Source organism: Dermacentor albipictus, chromosome 1, assembly GCF_038994185.2.
Source record: "Dermacentor albipictus isolate Rhodes 1998 colony chromosome 1, USDA_Dalb.pri_finalv2, whole genome shotgun sequence".
In the NCBI taxonomy this organism is placed as follows: Eukaryota; Metazoa; Arthropoda; class Arachnida; order Ixodida; family Ixodidae; genus Dermacentor; species Dermacentor albipictus.
Window position 1 is genome coordinate 215,547,115 of NC_091821.1, and position 19,325 is coordinate 215,566,439.

The following is a 19,325-nucleotide window of genomic DNA, read 5'->3' on the forward strand; positions in this document are numbered from 1 at the left end:
GCCAGAATGACCAGAAATGTGTCGTTGCCCACGCCAGCTGCCTTCTCTTATTGTCAGAACAGAATATTTCTATAATTGAGCGTGAGTGCCTTGCTTTAGTCTGAGCTGTGGCGAAATTCCGTACATACTTATATGGCCACACATTTTCTGTTGTCATGGACCAAGACACCCTTTGCTGGCTCTTGTCACTGAAGGATCCTACAGAAAGGCTTGGTCGCTGGGCATTATGGCTCCAAGAGTACACCTCTGAAGTTCTCTACAAGTCTGGCCGAATGCACCAAGGTGCTGACTGTTTATCACGCTGCCCTGTCGATCCTACCGACACCGCCAAGCATAATACCAGTGATTTCGTCATGGCTGTTTCAGACCTGGCCAACATCCGTGCTAAACAGAAAAGCGACAACGCGCTATTATCTATAATTTGCTGCCACTGTTCTCCTCAGCCTGACCCATCAATCCGTCTGTTTGAGCTTCACAACGATATTCTTTACCATCGTAGTACCTCTCCCGATGGCTTGGAGCTTCTGCTTGTTCTCCCCAAGCAACTTCGTGCTACTGTCATAGCTACTGTTCTCAAATAACTCCAAGATGCCCCAACTGCTGCCCATCTTGGAGTATCTTTTGGAGAAAAGCTTTTGCCACGTTACACCAGATCTTACAAGGTGTTACGGCAACTTAGTGACGTTAAATATGAGATCACGCCACAGGACAGTTCTTCTCCATCTACCCTGTCATCTCGTGATGTCGCACACGTATTCCCAGTTGTAACTGTACTTTTCCACTGCCTCCTCATTGCATAATTAGTGTGCACCAAGACGGCGCTCCACCCGCCGGGGAGGTCAGATGTTACCAGCCAGCTTCTTGAACTAACAAAGATGACGGCGATCACCAGGTCGTTGTGCATGTTCAGCCATCTTGGCCATCTCTGCAAATAGACTGTTTACAAATCCTGCTTCTCTTTTTATCTGTTTGAGACTGCATCACAATATGAAGGTTTATGAGAGTCAATTACAAAACTATCATTAAGATTAGCATTACAGCTGGAATGATTGTGCTGCCGTCATTTTCAAGAAACTACTGCAAGAGATCACATTCACCAAGCTCAGGTTACGTAGTTGGTGAAACCGAGCATAGAATTGCAGCACCAAGGCTATTCTCATGGCTTTCACGATTGCTTCTTGGAAGCTCTGCCAAAAGGATGCGCTTTCAAGGAACCATTAATCTAAATGCATCCAGAAATCTGCAGGTAACTCAAATGCAAGACAAAGCCAGCAATTCAGACGATTCCAGAAAAAAAAACCTGCCAGCTACCATACCTTTCATTGTGTGCAGAAGTTACCCGACTGTTTAAGAGAGGAGCCTGCCCTTTTTGAAGAACTTGCTGCAACTGCTGCTGTGTTGCTTCTCCCATTTGCATCCCTAAGACGATGCGCGTTGTCTCCACACTGCCCTTTTCCATTGTCTGTGCAGGCGCAGTGCTGCACTGCTTTTTCAAGCTGTTGTTTTTTCTCCGTTGAAGGACGGGATGAAAAAGGTGAACCAGAGTAGGCAGGATCCTATGACGACTTCAGAACATATTATTCGCATTACATCATGTCACTGAATTATTTGGTTTAAGGACCTCACGAAGGCCAATGCTGTAAATGACATCTTGAACTTGCACCTAGTGTGCTCCTGAATATGTATACTAATGTATGCTTTTTGTTTCTCCTCCTGACCTCCGACTCTTAGTCAGCAAGGCACTCTCAACATTTAGAGACAGGCTGATGACGGCGTGGATCAGCCGGCCCTTGATGAGACACCTCAACGACGAAAGCCAACTGTTATTTTGACAAACTACAATGGCATGGCCAACAATCACCTTGAGAGATGTTCGAACCCCCATTACACCTTATATAAACTCTGGAAACACTGCCGTTTACTAACTAAGTATGTAGAAAATATGCTCTCGTTTTAAATGTTTGTCTGCCATTTCCATCTCATTTTTGCAGAAGGCGTAAGTGTATATTATAAGAGCATATGTATAAAAGATTCTGAACACTACGCTGTCTCCATACTGTATTTTTCTACTTGTTTGCAGTCGTGTTTCCCTTTCCTAAGTTTCTGCCCAAAGAAATTTTGTGCTTCATTCTTACTGTTTCACAAACTGCCACATTCATTAATTATACTTTCCCCCTCCATAACTGTCGATGTTTTACTGACTAGCTGAATTGATGTAAGCAGCAGACAAAATATTGTGTGCTTGTGTCAGGGCGCATATATATATATATATATATATATATATATATATATATATATATATATATATATATATATATATATTGTGCAACGGTCAATGACTCAATGTTTTTAAGAAAGAGAAACTTTGCAAGACCACCCTGGAGAAGAAGGTGATGAGGGATGATGATGGCAAGGAATGATGGGAGAGGAGTGAACAACACGTGGCAACCCTCCCTGAACGGCTTTCTGCAGCTGCCAGGAGGCAGTGACACAAGTTTATGCTAGCACCATTGCAGCAGTAGCGTGCATCCCCCTAAATGAAGCCAACTTTCCATTATTCTTTTCAACCAGGAAATTAATTGTGCCAAGTGTCACACTGAATGACGTAGGCTCCAAGGTGCAATCTTTCTACGAAATTTTAGTAAGAACAGTGCAGCAGTAAGCAAAAAAATTATTTTCTGACATTTTAAACAAAATATGCACGTCCCTGTATATATCTTATGACAAATTGTCAAACAAAGAAATTCAGAGTACTACTTGAAGAAATGTTTCATAGATTCCATATTATGGTCACGCAAGTGTATAATACTAGCTGGTTGGGTGCAGGGAACCAAGTAATATAAAAAATGAATTATCTATTTTCCACTGGCACTGAATTCCACAATGTCTGGAAGACGGCACATGGAAAATTCATCATGGTAAAAATGTTGATGCCAGTATCAACACACTGCCAGTTTGTTGGCATCAATGCAAAACAAAGTGAGCTGATCCTGAAGGCAGTGCAATCAAAAGCCTGGTTAGGCTGATCCTGATACCAATGCATGATGTGTGCTTGCAGCCCAGGCTTTAATGCAGTTTGTAACATGGGCCAACCTCGGAAGCAGGGTAGTCGAAGGTGTGGACAGACCGATCTTGATAATACTATTACATTACAATCGCTCGCATGTTGCATGAAAATATAAGGGTTTTAATTTTTTTTTTCTATTTTGTTCCACTAATGCTATGTCCGTCCTACATAAAAATGCTCCATATATAAGTGCAAAATTTGAGAGGAAATCAGCTGGCAGTTTCGTTGGAATAGTCATGCATAGTTGGTGCTCCCATTTATGCAACACTCAGTGAATTGCAGGCTTGTTTCCTGGTTGTGGTAGCCCATAGGAATTAATCTAAAGCCCTCCACTCAGTCATTTCTCATAGCCCAGGTGTTGACCCGAGACATTAAACCCCATCAAACTACCCACCTGGGTAATATACTCTATCACTAAATATGTATACAACATATAGAAACTTGCATGTAATAAAGCCAATGTTAACATGGTTAGAAGATAAAATGTAATGGGAAATGAATGTCAATTTAGTAAACTATATATATATATATTTCAACAAGGAATGCTTGGCAAGACATATTAAAATTTTGCACATTTTACACATAACTGGAAAAGAGGGGTGTGCAATGGCTGATATAAAGCTACCAAGGATGCCCAGGGGCCTAAAATCATGCAGTTTTTTTGTTTCTGGAAGGTTTTCTCTATGTGGTTCATACAAGATTCTGATATGTTTTTTCACTTACTGGCTTTAATAAATAGTAAACATGTAGCACGCAATAATATGCAGCAAACAAGAATCCTCCCCTCCCCCAGATCTGCATGTCACTATACATGTATGCCAATACAATAATAAAATGCGGTATGCATGTGTGACTACATTAGAATTTGACTTGTATGAAAGCAGTATGCACCAGCCCAGCTAATACCTCTGTGCTTCTTGGATGCCTTCCTTCTTCAACATCCTTGCTAAGCTGGACGTCTATCTCCGTCCTAAAGTTGGCCATCAGAGTTAAAAGGCGCGAAGGCACCCGTCCAGGCTCGGCAGCAGCGTTGGCGCCTGCTTCCTCGCCTCCTTGTATCATCCTCGTTGGCGCTCGACCGACTCTAGGTGAAACAAAAAGCGCACTTCTGTTGGTACATAGTTCACGTCCAACATTTGTATCTATACATACATGCCACATGCCGACAGGAGCTTTTCGCCTCCCAAATCTCGGAAAGCCAGGGTTAAAAGTGAAACATCTTTTATAAAATCGGCTTCCAACTTTCAAAAGCGACATTCGAGATGAGCTACAATGTCGAGCACGAGGAGTTCATACCGCCACGTTGCACGGCTGTTCAGACTTCATATCCGTTGTTGCAACAAAAAATCTGAACAAATACTTTCCCGCGTGCTTTCGATATCACACTCGGCCGCCATATGATGGTAAGCGACGTGAAGACCATGTATGTACAGCGTGTACTCGATGTATGTCCATGCAGTCATAAAAAAAAAAAAGTCCAGCTGCAGCCAAGTTCCGCGCACCGTCTTTCTTGAATAGTTCAGTTTTGCTGAGCATCTCGGTTTTGAAGCGCTTGATATCACGCGGACGGTGCGCAGAGAACAGTCGCCCCTGTCGCGAAAGTGGTCTACTAGCTTTCAGTGTCATCTTTCACGGACCATTTCGTTGGTGCGTCCACATTACCCTCTACCAGAATAATCTACAGCACGCTACAGCTGTTGTAAATCCGGTAATAAAAAGCAGCGCCACATGGCGCCACGGACGCCCCTCTTATTTAAAAGTGAAAGCTTTACTATATAGTAGTTAAACGGGATAGAAACCAGTGCACGGTGCCCCTACATTCCCTGCCATCGTTATTCACCACTGCAACAGGAATAACATAAAACAGCGACATCCTACCCATCGCTCCACGCTGCATGCCACACCGAAACGTAAGCGAGAACCGTGAATGCCCACAGAACCGAAACTACCGAACACATGCGAAAACGAACGCTTGCTGTCCGCTACAAGCAGCAGTATGTAGTACTTACTACAAGTGTTATGGTCACCGAATCAGAGCGTCTTCTTGCAGATCAGCTTTAAGTTATACCGACCCTGGCCCTTCTCATCAAGCTTAACGCGCGTCCATTCCAATCTGCTGGTCGCGCGCGATCGTGCAGGGGAGCGCGAGCGCTGCATGGCCACGGTTAGGTCTATATTCTGCTGGTTTCGGGGTTATGTTCTTCGTAATGCTTGAAAACATTATTTAATTACAAAGTCTAATGCACTTGCACCGAAATAGTTGTCGGACAGTGGGAAAATTCACAGCTATAGCAATGCATGCAACAACCTAATAATAGATTAATATATCCGTCAGTTTTTACAGTCGCGTCCACCACGTAGCACGTAGGCAAGAGTCGGCTAATAGACGGGACGACGGAAACTACCAAACGACCGAACAGCCGATCCGAAAGCTCTCGAAGAATGGAGACTAGAGACGTCCCGACCTCACTGCAAGCAACCGTTACTTCCGAAACAAAAGCATAAGCGCTTGACGTCACATGGGTAAAAATACTTCGTACTCTCAGGGAGAGCACCCCGAACGGCAGCTGAACCATCGCTGCTGGCAGTACGATTGCCAGCTCAACGACAGCATAGAGACAAGCTCTGAAACTGATGAAACGAGAGAAACGGTGTGCGACGAGGCGAACGACCCGACTCCACCTTCCGCTGGACTCGCGCGCTGCTAACAAAACTAGCTGAAGGAACGCAGGACGCGAAAGGCACTGCAACGGATCCAGTGCTTGCTAACTACGGTCATTGCGGAGCTACTTCCTGGTAGTGAAAAGTCGACGCTTTGACGGTAAGTTGCTTGTTCCTGCAAATTTTGGCCGCTGCGTACTACGTGGCACACGTCTCTGCCGTTGTTTAAATGCTCTGTCTAGCGAAGATGAGTGGTCTCGACAATGCCAGCTTCTTGCGAAGAAGTTCGTTTAGAACAGTGTCTCGTCGCCGCTATAAAGGTGCTACGTTTCTTCGTGCTTTTTTCATGCTTTTTCTGCCACAAAACCATGAGCGAACCTTGCCAGATAATCTTGCCGTTTATTTTGTAACTTCCGGCCTCACTTCCGGTTCCGACTGCTCATGTGTTTTCATGGATATGTGCATGTGCACAGGGAGCACGTATAATCAATAACTTGCCTAAAGCTCCTCCATCGATGCGCCTTTGGTCGATCCCTGGTGGGGAGAGAACGCTGTGGAAGGGCTTTGGCCTACAGTGCGTTCCAGCACTGCTTTGTCGAAAATGCATGCTGCAACGTACGTACTTACATACGTACGTACGTCTACTTGAAGCGTGCGTAGACGATTGGGCTCATGCCAGCATGCGAGCACAACAATATATACGTTTCGTTTTACACTTATATAAAATCTACCGAAGACATTTTGCATAAGATGTGCGAGTAAAAAAAAAAAAGAAATCATCAAGTGAGCGTATATTTGAAGCGCCAATTCAAATAGCTGTACGGCTGCACAACGTAAGTACAAAGAGTCGTGCTCTTAATAGTAGTTCTGGCTGCAGAAATGACATCATTTGAAGGATCACCCGGCCGAAGCTCTGAATGCTTTGCAAGTTTGAAAGACTTGAAAATATTGCACCTTGTTGATGCTCAACGTTTTACTTCACGAAGAATGTTTAAAAAAGGGGGCTGAGAGATGGAGTAGTGCACATGGTATAAAGGTTATAAAAAGGGATAAGGTTTGACGAAGATAGGTCCTCCTATCGAAACATTGGCCAACCTTTCTGAGGCACCTTATCCCTGTTTATAACCTTAATACCACGTCACAAAGAATGTGTGGCTCATAAAGCATGCCATACCAGTAAGTCTTGGGCAGAAAATTTGCTATATATGATGTGAGTTTTTCTACTGGGTGATGTGAAGATTCACCAGAAATCTGTCGTAAACCTATGTGGTGCATCAGTACTCAAGATGTACAGGGTGTATATTAGCCTGACATTTGCTTGAGGAGGCATGTTTTAGCAATAAAGAGGCTTCTCGATCAGGCTAGCAGTCACAGTCTTACATGTCAATATATTGTTTCTTGGGATAGGAATTATAAGAATTTATGAGAACTGGCATGAGTCATTGCTTATAATGAGGGATTCCTGTCCAGAGTGACTATAACAGGCTTTAAAGGGCAACTCCAGGGACTATTTAAGGTGTACGGATCTGATTGAACTTTGTAGTACGTGCATTTTCCTGGGCACTTCTTAGTTCTTTTGCAAATTAGTTTTAAAGATGGGCTTGCTAACTTGCACTTTTATGCCCTCGAACAGATGACTTCTACTGGCTATTGTGCTTGCCACTCACGACATTGTACAGGAGCGGCAACACTATAGTGCTGACATTAAGGGGACGTGACTTATTGCCATGAGTGACTGTGTTCAAATTACTCGCTTCTGTAAATGTTTCAACGTTACTTTCATAAAGCAATTTTTCAAATGTATTTTTATGGCAACAAGAGTTATGTGGCACAAGAACATTAAAAATTAATTTTAGTTTACACATTGTACCGCGATGTTGGTGCATGCAAGCACTCCTGTACCTAGCGTGTGCCTGCTGTAATGTCACCACTGATGTTATAAGCAGCTTTTCTTGGGCTGCTAATTCCTGTTTTGATTATGTGTTCTTGCTTACTGAAGAATAAGATTTATGTCCTCTTATACAGATAGAATTTTTTTACACATGACAAGAAGTGCACATGCAGAAATATAAGACAACCAAGACAACCACTTCTTTGATATAATGAAAATGTCACTGAAGTTGCTTTTTAAGTGTGCAGTCAAAGAGACCCTGCAGCACTTTTGAACATAGTAAGTTAACCTGCTTAGTCACTGGACAAAAACCGTCGTGAGCATCTGAGGTTAACATTATTTCTGTATTTATAGTGGGAAGCTCACAGCATCTTTCAAAAGACCACCGGCTCCTTCTTTTAACAACCTGCTGTCCCTATTACTTTGCAAGTACATTCTACTTTTGAAATGATGTCTCTTGGCTGGATCTATATTTTAATGTCATGACTAAGCAGTGCCTCTTCCAGAAGCAAATACAGAGAATTCTTGTTACTGAGAGTGAGGTTGTGCAGTCTGGTGCAGTCTGGGAGAGAATACCACTGTGCTAAAACAGTGGCCTCCTGATGGTTCCCATGTGCATGGAGGCACATCTTCGAGCACAGTTCTAACGACAAAAAGCTGCAAAGGCTCCAAGGACATGGCAGAAGCAGCATTTGATTGTCAGTAACTCCATTCATACAAGGTGAACAGTACATTACAAAATTTGTTGCAAAAGATTTATGAGGAGATGGGGGGGGGGGGGTGCTTTAATGTAAGACACATTTCACTTCACACCTTTCATAACCTTTTAACCTTTGCTTTCTCGGAGTAGTGCCAGTAAGTTAGTATTTGAAATATACTGTGAAGAGAATGAATAAGTGAATAAAACATCTCTTTGTCTGTTTCTTCAGCCGCGTGTATTTCATGGGGTCATGTGACGTCTGTCAAGGGAGGTTCTTGGGTGCCCTGAGCATATCCTATGGGTTTGGTTCAGCAATTTTGGTTTAAAAAAAAAAGAAAAGGACTTTTCTTTTTTTGAATAATGTAGTGAAAATTTTTTTTACAGAATTCGGTTATAACCGAAAAAGGAAAATTTCGTAGAGACACTTAAGACTGCTTACATGTGGGAATGCGAAAGCATTATAGTCACTTTTGTGAAATGTGTTTTTTTTTTCTTCTGGTTCCTTGTCCACGGAAGCTCTCGCCTGCTTTTTGAATGCACCTCGGTAAGGTGAAATGAACATGCACCAAGCATCTCAATGTGCTCGCTTGCCCACGAGGAGATCATAACTCGAAGGACTGCTCAGCGGCATACTATTGGACATTAATGGTTTTTATTTCATACAATCATGACGTGGCACCACCTCCTACCCATTGGCTCTGCCGTCACGTGCCCAACGACGCACGCACTAGGCCGCACGTTTAGTCAGCCCGATGGCTGCAATGTGATGTGCCCAACGATGCACATACTAGGCACACACTTAGTCAACCAGGACTGTGGAGCCGCCATGGCGTCAGGGAAGCATGCTCGTCTTGCACCCCGGAGGCATCGGTTCGATCCTCACCCTGACCGAAATTTACCTAATATACTTTTCAGAGGCATTACTTTACTTTGTTTACAGGAACCTCCATGAAAAATTTGATGTCAATTTGAATATTTTTTATGGGGTTTTACTCTTAGTCGTTGGCCATTTTTGGTATCATCATTCGTTCACACCGCCGACTACAACACCAGATTTTCATGTAATGGGGCATAACATGCTTTTGCATTAAAACAATAATGTAAAGCAAATTTACCAGAGAGTAAGATGGTGAAACGCATCAGCCTGGCACTCAAGCAACGTCGTTACTTCTTAATGCTGAAGTGCTTTTTCTCGAGGTCTCCCGCAGACTTCTGTTTCACAGAAACTATGTTGTCTTCCAACATGGCTCAGCATACAACAGCACACGTATATAGAGTCGGCGTATATGTGTAGACTTCGGTACTACCTTTGCAGATGCACTAATTGCTAGCTCTGTTCTCTGCGGAATTGCGCAGCAGACGAACGAATGCTACGTAAATATTGTTACTGCAACAAATGGCTTCAGTGCATGATTCCTTTAAATAACTGAATTAATTTCTTTGGTTCTTTTGCCTATTTTTGTACTAGAATGGGTGCATTTGGCACTGAACGCCAACTAACTGAGATACAGGTACTGTTGTGCGAGAGCTTTGTGGAATCTGGTGGTTTAGATGTTGTGGTCGGTGGTGGCACTGCGTCACATTTTTCTGCCTCTAAATATTTTATTTCCTTCTGGACCATGTTCCCAGAAATGTACTCTTCTTCCATGGGTAACACACATTTCAATGCCATATACTCGCAAACATATTTGTGGCTACTTTCTAGTTCCTACGGCACTGAGCAGCTGCAGCTTCTGCTGTAACCTGGTTTGGTTCAGAAATAAAATAGTCCTTAGATTTTTTTTATATGCATCCGTTTTGCTTGACACTGTGACAGAAAAGATAAGCAGGGAGGGCGGTACGCGGACAGTGTTGGGGCCTGGCTCTGGTCCTTGTAGTCATTGTGCTGCAGCCACTGCGGTGGATGCACAGGATAAGCTCATTGATAGAAACGTGAGGTTGCAAATGTGAGGTGTGTATTTTATTTGCTGGAGTTCTCTATCTGCGTATAGTTACAAATAAAGTGTCATTATTTTAACTGTTCGTCTCCTTCGTGACGCCATGATTCCACCATCAATAAATCATTGGTCCGAAGGAGTACCGGGAGAAATGTGCTGAGGGTGGTGTAAAGGAATAAGAGGATGTGGTGAGGGGGTTGGGTAGGAATGAGAGGAGAAATGTGTTGTGAGGGGGCCAAGAGTGAAGCAGGATATTGTGCACCTCCAGGTGGGTGTGACAGCACATATATGACAAATTGGCTTATAGAGGGTGTCCAAACTATCATGCACCAAGATTTTAAAAAAGAGAAATTGCGTTACTTAGATTTAATTAGGCAATTGTAATTAAGTATCTAACTTGGGAACTACTGTCGTAATTTTCATAGTGTCAGTGAGGCACTTGTAGGCACAGCCAAGGGACATCTAACTGCGGTATTTTCAGCGGTATCTAATTGCATACAAATTTTTTCCGACCGATAAACCCCGTGAAATTGAAATATGAAGAATACCATGTGACATCATAAAGCAGCGCCCTCGAGCAGGCTCCCTCTGAGTTAGCCAAAACGAAATAAAGAAAAACATTGTGATCGAGCTAGTGACTTATCTGCCGCGCCCTGGCCGAAGCAAAACACCGCGTTTGGTGTTAGTTGGAAAACAAAGCAAAACAAAGTAATTATGGATTAAAGGAGCGACGCAATAAAATGATGTCAGTTAAGAGTAGCGCCTTGTCCTGGTCGTCTTTCTTGTGTCGGTGGTTTTGCGCTAAACAAAGTAATTATGGATTCGCACCTACTAGCCTGCCAGCACGCTCTGCTGAAGCTGTGATAGCTGTTGTCTTAGCATAAAGTGCATGGAAGGTTTTTTTTTTATTTTTCACCACAAAACCTGTTGCCATAACAGCACATTGACAGCGTCAGTGCAAAGGTTTAAAGGTGTGTTTTGTTTCGTCCCAGTTACCATGTCTTTCTCTAATGAGCAGGAGGCAAACATGATCCTTGCCTTGGTAACTGCAAATGGCAACAAGAGGAACATTCATATTTAAAACAGTGCCAAAAAAACACAGACAAGGGAGGGCACAGAACGAGCGCTGTTTGGGTGCGAGCTAGTTGGTACGGATCATTCATATCTAAAATAGCGCCAAAAAAACACGGACGAGGGAGGACTGGTCCTGTGTCCTCCCTTGTCCATGTTTTTTTGGCGCTGTTTTAAATAGGAATGATCCGTACCAACTAGCTTGCACCCAAACTGTTCTGAGTCAACAAGAAGAAGTCTGCAAAGGTATATCAGTTGTGGAAGTGTGGTGGTAGGCCATATGCATCGATGATCATCAGAAATTATGAAAACCTGAGACAAACTGGCAACTTCATGAAATAGCGGTGAAGGACTCCATCTTTGAGTCCTAGCCTAGGCACGGATGTTCTGCTGATTATGGCCTTAAACCCTCATGTTAGCGTGTGGGTCCAAGTCATCGGTTTGGAGGATTCTAGTACCACCTTAACCTGCGCCAGTGCTTGGAAGAGAGGGACTTGCAGAATTGTCTAGATTTCTCGAATTGGGTCCTCACAAAAGCCCATGAGTCACCGGACTTTTTGAACAACATCATGTGGACAGACGAAGCCAAGTTTTGTAGGAATGCTGAGATAAATATGCAAAGTGCACACTATTGGAGTGACTCCAATCCACACTGGGTGAAGTGCACTTGGCGCCAGTACCAGTGGTTGTTCAGTGTGTGATGCGGGATTTATGCCGGTGCTATCACTGGTCCCATCTTCTATCACACACTGACTGGACAGCATTATGTGGATGAAATCCTTGAGGGTAGTGCTACATGAGTTCTTCAGGGAAGCCCTGCTGTCACATCTTCCACTTCTGTGATATCAGTTGGTTGGGGCGCCAGCACACAGCAGCAGCCGAACACGGAACTGGCTGGATGCGGCTGTCCATCCGCAATGGTTTGGAAGGGACAGGCCTGTAAATTCGCCAGCTTGCTCACCTGACTTCTCTCCACTCAATTTCTTTCTTTGGGGTTATGTGAAAGATTGTGTTTACATAATCAAGACGATGATATCAGATGAGCTCAAGGCAAGGATAACGGATGTCTGCTGCAGAATTCAAGCGTCAGTCAGGAAGAAAGCTACCGAAGATGTGCAAAGCAGACTCAGTACTGTGTAGCTGCTAAAGGGGACCTGTTCAAGCACATCCTCTTGGCGGCAGCTGTTGTTCAACAGCACTTACGAATGCACAGATAATAAGGGCACACTGAAATCTGATCTCGATCTCTCTCTCTCTCTCTCTCTCTCTCTTTGCTGACATCCTGATTGCGAATTTAGTACATTTGGAAGTGGTACATTTACTTTCTTGAATGCATCGGTTTTGCATTTTCTCTACACATGGGTCGATTCCTGGTCTGCTTATTTCGCTTTTATTTTTTGCCAAGAACCTGTTTTTGCAGCACATATACGCTCTAATGAAAAATAAAACCGCTTCTTTAGTTTGGGTTTGGTCCAAAGCAAGTTTCTGTCCTGAAATATAGCTGCACGGGCTCTTTTGATGTGGTGCGAGCAGAGCTGGGACTTTTAAATATTGTATGCCTATTCCATTGGTTATCGTGTTTCGTCTGTGGTCAGAGCTGTGCTTCTGCTGCGTTATCAAGGGGCTTTTGTTATCAAAGTGATTAGTTGGCCTTGAGAGACTGATAATAAATGTAACGTAGAAATGAGAGCAACGAATAGCTGCAAAGCTGCGAAACCGGCTGTTGGTGCTTCTTCCATATCATTACAGTCTATGCTCGTTACAATGGACCTGCATACAACAGACTCTCTGATATAACGGACCATATTTCAGCCTTAGTTTGTTCTACCTTTTTTATTAATGAAACCAAGTTCGCTTTTAACAGGCTGTGCTGCAACGGTCTATTCGCTACAGCGGACGCAATCAGAATTTTTTTTCAAAGTTGGTCGTATAAAACATACTTTTGCCGTGTCGACACGGGGTGGCACCTGACTTGCGCGGATAAGCCGACAATCGCGGCTCGATATTGTGCGCACAAGGGAGGAAGTGCAGGGCGAAAACGCGCTGTCTTCTTTTGAGTGCGAGGCACGGGGGGGAGGCAAGTGGGTTCTACTCCAATGGCTGCTACTTACGGCATGGCCGCCGTATCTTAAAAGCAATCTGCAAAGTGGACAAAGTGCTCCCAGTGCCGGTAGCTTCGTATGTGCTTTGCTTTCAACGTTTAGTTCACGTTGAAGTGAGAGACAGCACCAAGGTCAATTGACTTGTTGCTGCTGTCGCGCTTATCTTTCTAAATTTGCTGTCGCAAATAATGATTCGCCTTTCGGGCAATACTGCGACGTTTTCTGCTTGTTTTTTACTTTGGACGTTTGTCACTCACTCTGCAATAAAGTTGTTGGACACCGCGATGAAAGTTTCAGTAGTGAGGCATTTCGGATATTACGGACTTCGGATAAAACGGACATTTTTTTGTTGGATTGTCAGGCTTCGTTGTATTGAGCGTTGACTATGTCTGGGTGATGCGCAGTCTCTTTGGTTTTGCGACAGGCAAAACAGTGACTTTCAATCAGCTTATTTGAGGGCGCTGCTTTATGATGCAGTTGGGAGTGCAGTCATGTGGTATTTTTCATATTTGTCGGGGTTTGTTTATCAGCCGAAAAAAATTATTACGCGGTTAGTACATCACTGAGAATACCACGGTTAGATGTCCCTTGGCTCTGCCTACAAACACCTCACTGACACTTCAATAGGACAGCAGTACTTCTTGAGTTGGACAATTAATTTCAATTGCCTAATTAAATCTCAGCAACGAAAAAGTTACTGGCGGCTATTCCACTGCACTGGAAACAATATGCACTAGGTTTTCGTCGAGTAATGCAATTGCTCTTAAATCTTGTTGCATGATGGTTGGGGCACCTTGTATAGCCATCTGTGTTACCTCTAAATGTGCATTGGTGACCAGCTTTATTTTACACAGAATTACACCATGGAATAACAAATGGTTCATAAATATTCTCACTGCAACAAGTACATGCCTTCAAGTGCATAATTCCTTTATGAAAGTGAAGCTTTCATTGCCTTTCTGTATGCCTTTTCACATGTCTGTTTGGTCGATTTCTTGTCAACTAAAGTGAACTGATCGCAGACACAGTGTAATAGTAAACTAGGCTGATTATGGAGATTGTGTAGTAAAAACTGGCCCAATCTTATCTAAACAAATTATAGAGGTTGTGTGAGGGTGTTATGAGGGAGTTAGTGGAGAAATAAGGGATGAGGCAAAGTTGCGTGCTGAAGTTGCAACTCAAGGGCACTCATTGTTGATGATTATTTTTACAGAAATTTTATTGTGTAGAATATCAAATGCATACTCTTAATTGCTACGTAGTCGCATGGCTATATGGCATTGTGTCCCTGCTGGACAGCTTCTCAATAACTTTGTTATTGTATTTAATGTAGGATCTGCAATTATAAAACATTTAGTGGAAACAAATTTAGTGAAACAGACATTCACAAGAAAAACTGTAAATCCTCTGAAAGAAGCTGATGAGAATTCATCTTGAAAAATATATATTGATTGAAATAAGGGAAAAAAAAGAGAACATTATGCTTTCAGGTGAAAATAGAAACTAAAAAAAGTAAGCTGAATTCGAGAAAACGAAAACTGCTGAACCCTATGTATGTGGTGTACAAGCAGCAGCCAGTGAACAAGATGTGGAATGGTATATGTTTCTGATCAAAAGGGAATGATCAGGGTCAGAAGTGAGCCAGTAGTAAGTTGAGATCTGGGTATAGGAACAAGTCACCATCTCCAGCTGAGGTCATGCAAGGGGATGGATTCAGCCATTCACAAAAGTGCAGGGAAAACATCTTAAGGGTTGCATTCCCACTTTCACACATTGAATACACCTTAAAATTGACCTGGAGCCTATTACAGGCTTTCAACAATGGCCACTAAAGACCAGCAGGTTGATTTGTCACTACTGCAGAAGACAGCCAGGATATAAGTAAAAGTACAAGTAAAGGCTTTATTGCGACAGTAACTATACGGACACTACAAGTGAATTTTCACCGTTGCAATTATTGTGCTGTATTGTGCAATTGTGCGAATAAGTCTGCGTGTGAGGGAGAGTGATGTAAAAGCTCACGTGCCGTATGTTGGTAGTCACATGATGTGCTGTGGGTGCAAAGGCAAGCCAAGAAGGATGGTGGCTTGATGCACACCCTCTTTCCACACACAGAACGTTGGAGGTCACGTAATTGGACTGCAGTGCTGTATGACCAGGCTAGAGGAGGAGAGCACGTCTCCTCCTCTGACCCGACCTTGGCTACTCATGGTTGCCCCCATCTGGCCAAGCACATATATAGCATATGTGACTCACGCACCTTGTGTTGTGCAGTTGCTAGGGCGAAAGGCAAACATGCAAGGCGGAGCTGAAATGACTGGTGGCTTCATATGCGCTAACTTCCTGCACACCTAGCATTGGAGATGGCATAATCTGAGTTTTGGAGACGGGGTGCAGTTGCAGTAACGAAAGCTAGTGGCTGTGCGAAACATTCACTTTGGGACAAGCACGCATGCTCTCTCCTGCTTGCGCTCATCATTATGCCAGCATTGTTACTGAGTGCTCACAGTCGTCGAGTGAGATATGTCTATGTTTGTGCATGCTTGACATTATGTTTGTTAATAAGCAAACGTTTAGTGCAATTTATGCGGCCTGTAAAACTGCGAAGTTTTGTTTAATGCTTTGCTAATGCTATTGGTGCTCCACCTTTTGGGTGAAACCGTCATTTTTTAAAATGAAAATATCCACTAAGTGACATTGTGTCATGGTAGGCATCGTTACAACAGAAATGAAAATCAACTGATGGTACATATAAAAATGGGAAGCCATCATGGAACCACATCATGAAGATATTTTGTAAACAAGTTTTTTTAATACATCTAGTGCCATAGGTTTTTTAAGTAAAGCTTGACTTTACATCATTTTTTTGCCCATTTTAACTCAGTTTTTGTTCAAATTGGGTTGGACCCAAATCCTCATAAAAAAGTCACCTGCTAGAAGATGTAGCTCTACTTTACACCTAGCAGTTGCACAACGAAATCACCTAGGCATTCCTGTTATGGCCTTGGTTCGAAATATCCTTCAACTTTTTTTAAAGACATGGTCAAGAACTCCTGAATTAGGCAGTTCTGCTGCTACAGTTCCATCACCTTGTCATAGTTACACTGTCGTCGTCGTCATCATCATCATCATCATCATCATATTTTATGTCCAGTGCAGGACGAAGGCCTTTCCCTGCGATCTCCAATTACCCCTGTCCTGCGCCACCCGATTCCAACTAGTGCCTACAAATTTCTTAATTTTGACACCCCACCTAGTCTTCTGCCGTCTTCGACTGCGCTTCCCTTGGCACCCGTTCTGTAGCCCTAACGATCCACCGGTTATCGAACATACGGATTACATGACCTGCCCAGCTCCATTTCTTTCTCTTAATGTCAATTAGAATATCGGCTATCCCTGTTTGCTCCCTGATGCACACCGCTCTGTTCCTGTCTCTTACGTTTTGCCTAACATTCTTTGTTCCATGGCTCTTTGTGCGGTCCTTAACTTATTTTCGAGCGTCTTTGTCAGTCTCCAAGTTTCTTCCTCATACGTCGGCACCAGTATAATGCATTCATTGTAGACCTTTCTTTTTAATGATAATGGTAAGCTTCCAGTCAGGATCTAACAGTGTCTGTCGAATATGCTCCAACCCAATTGCATTCTTCTGTAAATTTCCTTCTCATGATTAGAATCCCCTGTGAGTAATTGACCTAGGTAAATGTACTCCTTCACACCCAGTCGAAAAAAACAATTGAAACCATTTGGAAATATCAATGGGTCCAACTGGAAACAGCAATTTCCAATTGGACCAAGTGTTTTCTCCAACAGGACCATTTGGACCAGTTAGAACGGCCAATTGGTTCATATGGTAACCCTCCCTTCCAATTGGGCCAGATGGAGTCTCCAGCAGGACCATTTGGGTAAATCAGAATTGCCACATGGTCCAATTGGAGTTATCAAAACCATTTGGATAAAATTTAAGTGAGAAAATGTTAATGTCTCTTGTGTACAAAATTTGCAGATTTCTCTTTTCCTTTTGAGATTTCTCTTTTGAGATTTGGACGCGAGATTCGAGATTGGATTCGTGAGATTGGAAGACACTATTTGTCATTTGGAGGGCAAGTAAATGGGGAACAACCGTAAAAAAAGTGGTCGCGATGTATTGATCATGTTAAACAGTAAAAAAAAAAAAAAACTTGCACTTTTTTATGTGTTTCTTAAACACACGACTCAAACAACTTTTAGGCGCAATGCAATTCGTAATTTAGCAATATTGTTTCAATTTTATATTTCACATCTATGAAATAATTCTTCCTTGGAATTAAATTTTGTCTCAGCGTCATTTTTCCTTGGCGACCGAACGGGACAGCATAATCGACATCAACATTAGCAACATGTGCTCGTGTGTGCAGCAACCATGGCAGCAACAAAAAAAGTCGTCGACAGTCGTGCATGCGTGCTGCACTGCATTCTGCGCTTTGTCCTGATCGCCTTGCGTGCTTCGTGCGGCACGAAATCGACAAACATTTGGCAATTGTGCCAGTGACAGACATAAAGAACTTCAAGCCTGACGACGTTCTTCGGCGGGTTTTTATATGGTGAAGTGGACAAACGCGGCCGGCACGTGTGCCCACTACCTTGCCAGAATTTTGCAGATCGGAGGTAAGTTTCCGCGTTTCCAAAGCTCTTGTAATTAATTTGCATTACTGCACTACACGAGTGCACGGGTCACGCACACTCGTTTGAGTTAAATGATTGCACAGATATATGTATACGCTTTTGTGTAATGTAGCAAATATGCATGATGCACTGAACTAATTTCGACAAAAATGCTTCAAGTGTATTGCATGAGCGTTTCTTTAAAAGCAAGGTTTCCCCGAGAGCGTCGTGACAGCACTGGTGAAACGCATGAATCACTACGTGGGGGAGAACATTGCTGACATTGACAGAACAGCGAAAAATATATACTGATTAGAACAATTTTCTTGCATTTGCTGCTTGAACCTTAGCTACATAAACCGCAAATTGTGACTCTCTTCAACCTGGTTGGATTGCTGAATATTAAAATTGAGGTGCCTTTTTATCTAATATCAGCTTGCCTGTCGTGCCAGCTTTTGAGGGCAACAGGTTTTTCAGGATTCCATACACAATGCTGTCTTTCTTTTTTATCCATTTCTGCAGGTTGTGGCGCGACTAGACCGGAAAAGGACCATGAACAGTATCCCGCATTGCATTTTTCTTAGCAATAAAGCTTTAAATCGTACTTTTCACTTGTTGCCTCATTGTCACATGTAGTTATCATCTTAAGGAAGTAGTGGCTCCTTGTGTGATATGATGTGAAGCAAGAAAAGCATGGGGAAGAGTATTAATGAAGAGATTCTCTTTTTGTGCTGTTCGTATTGTATTGCATCATATTAGATCACAATATATATGAACCAACTAGCCGAGCAACACGTAATAATGTGGTTCCTTATTGCTGTGCTAGTTTGCCAGATTCACACAGCGCAGGCAGGCGGTGCACAGTCGAAACCATTTGACCCGTCGAGCGGCTCCATTTGCACCATTTGGTTCCATGCCAATTGGCCCAATTGGTTCTATGCCAACTGCACCATGTGACCCAATTGGCAACAACCAATTGGTTTTATGCCAACTGCACCATTTGAGCCAGATGGTATACAACCAATTGGCCCAATTGTTCCAAGTGGCCCAATTGGGTACTAATACACAAATGGGACCAATTGGAAACAAGTGGAAATTTTCCAATTGGGCCCAATTGTTTTTTTCAACTGGGCAGACTCTAGAGGCTGACTGGCAATCCCGAACGCTTGTTCCCTTGCCCGGCTATTGATCATTATCTTTGTCTTCTGCATATTAATCTTCAACCCCACTCTTGTACTCTCTCTGTTAAGGTCCT

At 43.0% G+C, this 19,325-nt stretch overlaps 2 protein-coding genes across 7 annotated transcripts in view; one reads left to right on the top strand and one right to left on the bottom strand.

Annotated features, from left to right (window-relative positions):
* The window catches only part of LOC139054195 (uncharacterized), a 140,836-nt gene extending 135,823 nt beyond the window's left edge, over window positions 1–5,013 (bottom strand). Inside the window, exons 1-2 of the mRNA XM_070530873.1 lie at window positions 4,946–5,013; window positions 3,974–4,151 (exon numbers count right to left, since the gene is read on the bottom strand). Of these exons, the coding sequence (XP_070386974.1) occupies window positions 3,974–4,129 (156 nt within the window). The 5' untranslated portion in view covers window positions 4,130–4,151; window positions 4,946–5,013. The remainder of the gene's footprint in view (window positions 1–3,973; window positions 4,152–4,945) is intronic.
* A 64-nt stretch (window positions 5,014–5,077) lies between these two features.
* Window positions 5,078–19,325, top strand: part of LOC139054193 (ranBP-type and C3HC4-type zinc finger-containing protein 1-like) — a 114,541-nt gene continuing 100,293 nt past the window's right edge. For 3 of the 6 annotated variants that reach the window (XM_070530868.1, XM_070530870.1, XM_070530871.1), the window contains exon 1: window positions 5,078–5,888. Coding sequence is in view for 2 of the 6 variants with exons in the window: in XM_070530867.1 (XP_070386968.1) it covers window positions 6,244–6,343 (100 nt within the window). In the remaining 4 variants the exon portion in view is untranslated. Of the gene's footprint in view, window positions 5,889–6,232; window positions 6,344–19,325 lie in introns of those variants that run through there. The other 3 variants (XM_070530867.1, XM_070530872.1, XM_070530869.1) reach the window with 2 other exon arrangements.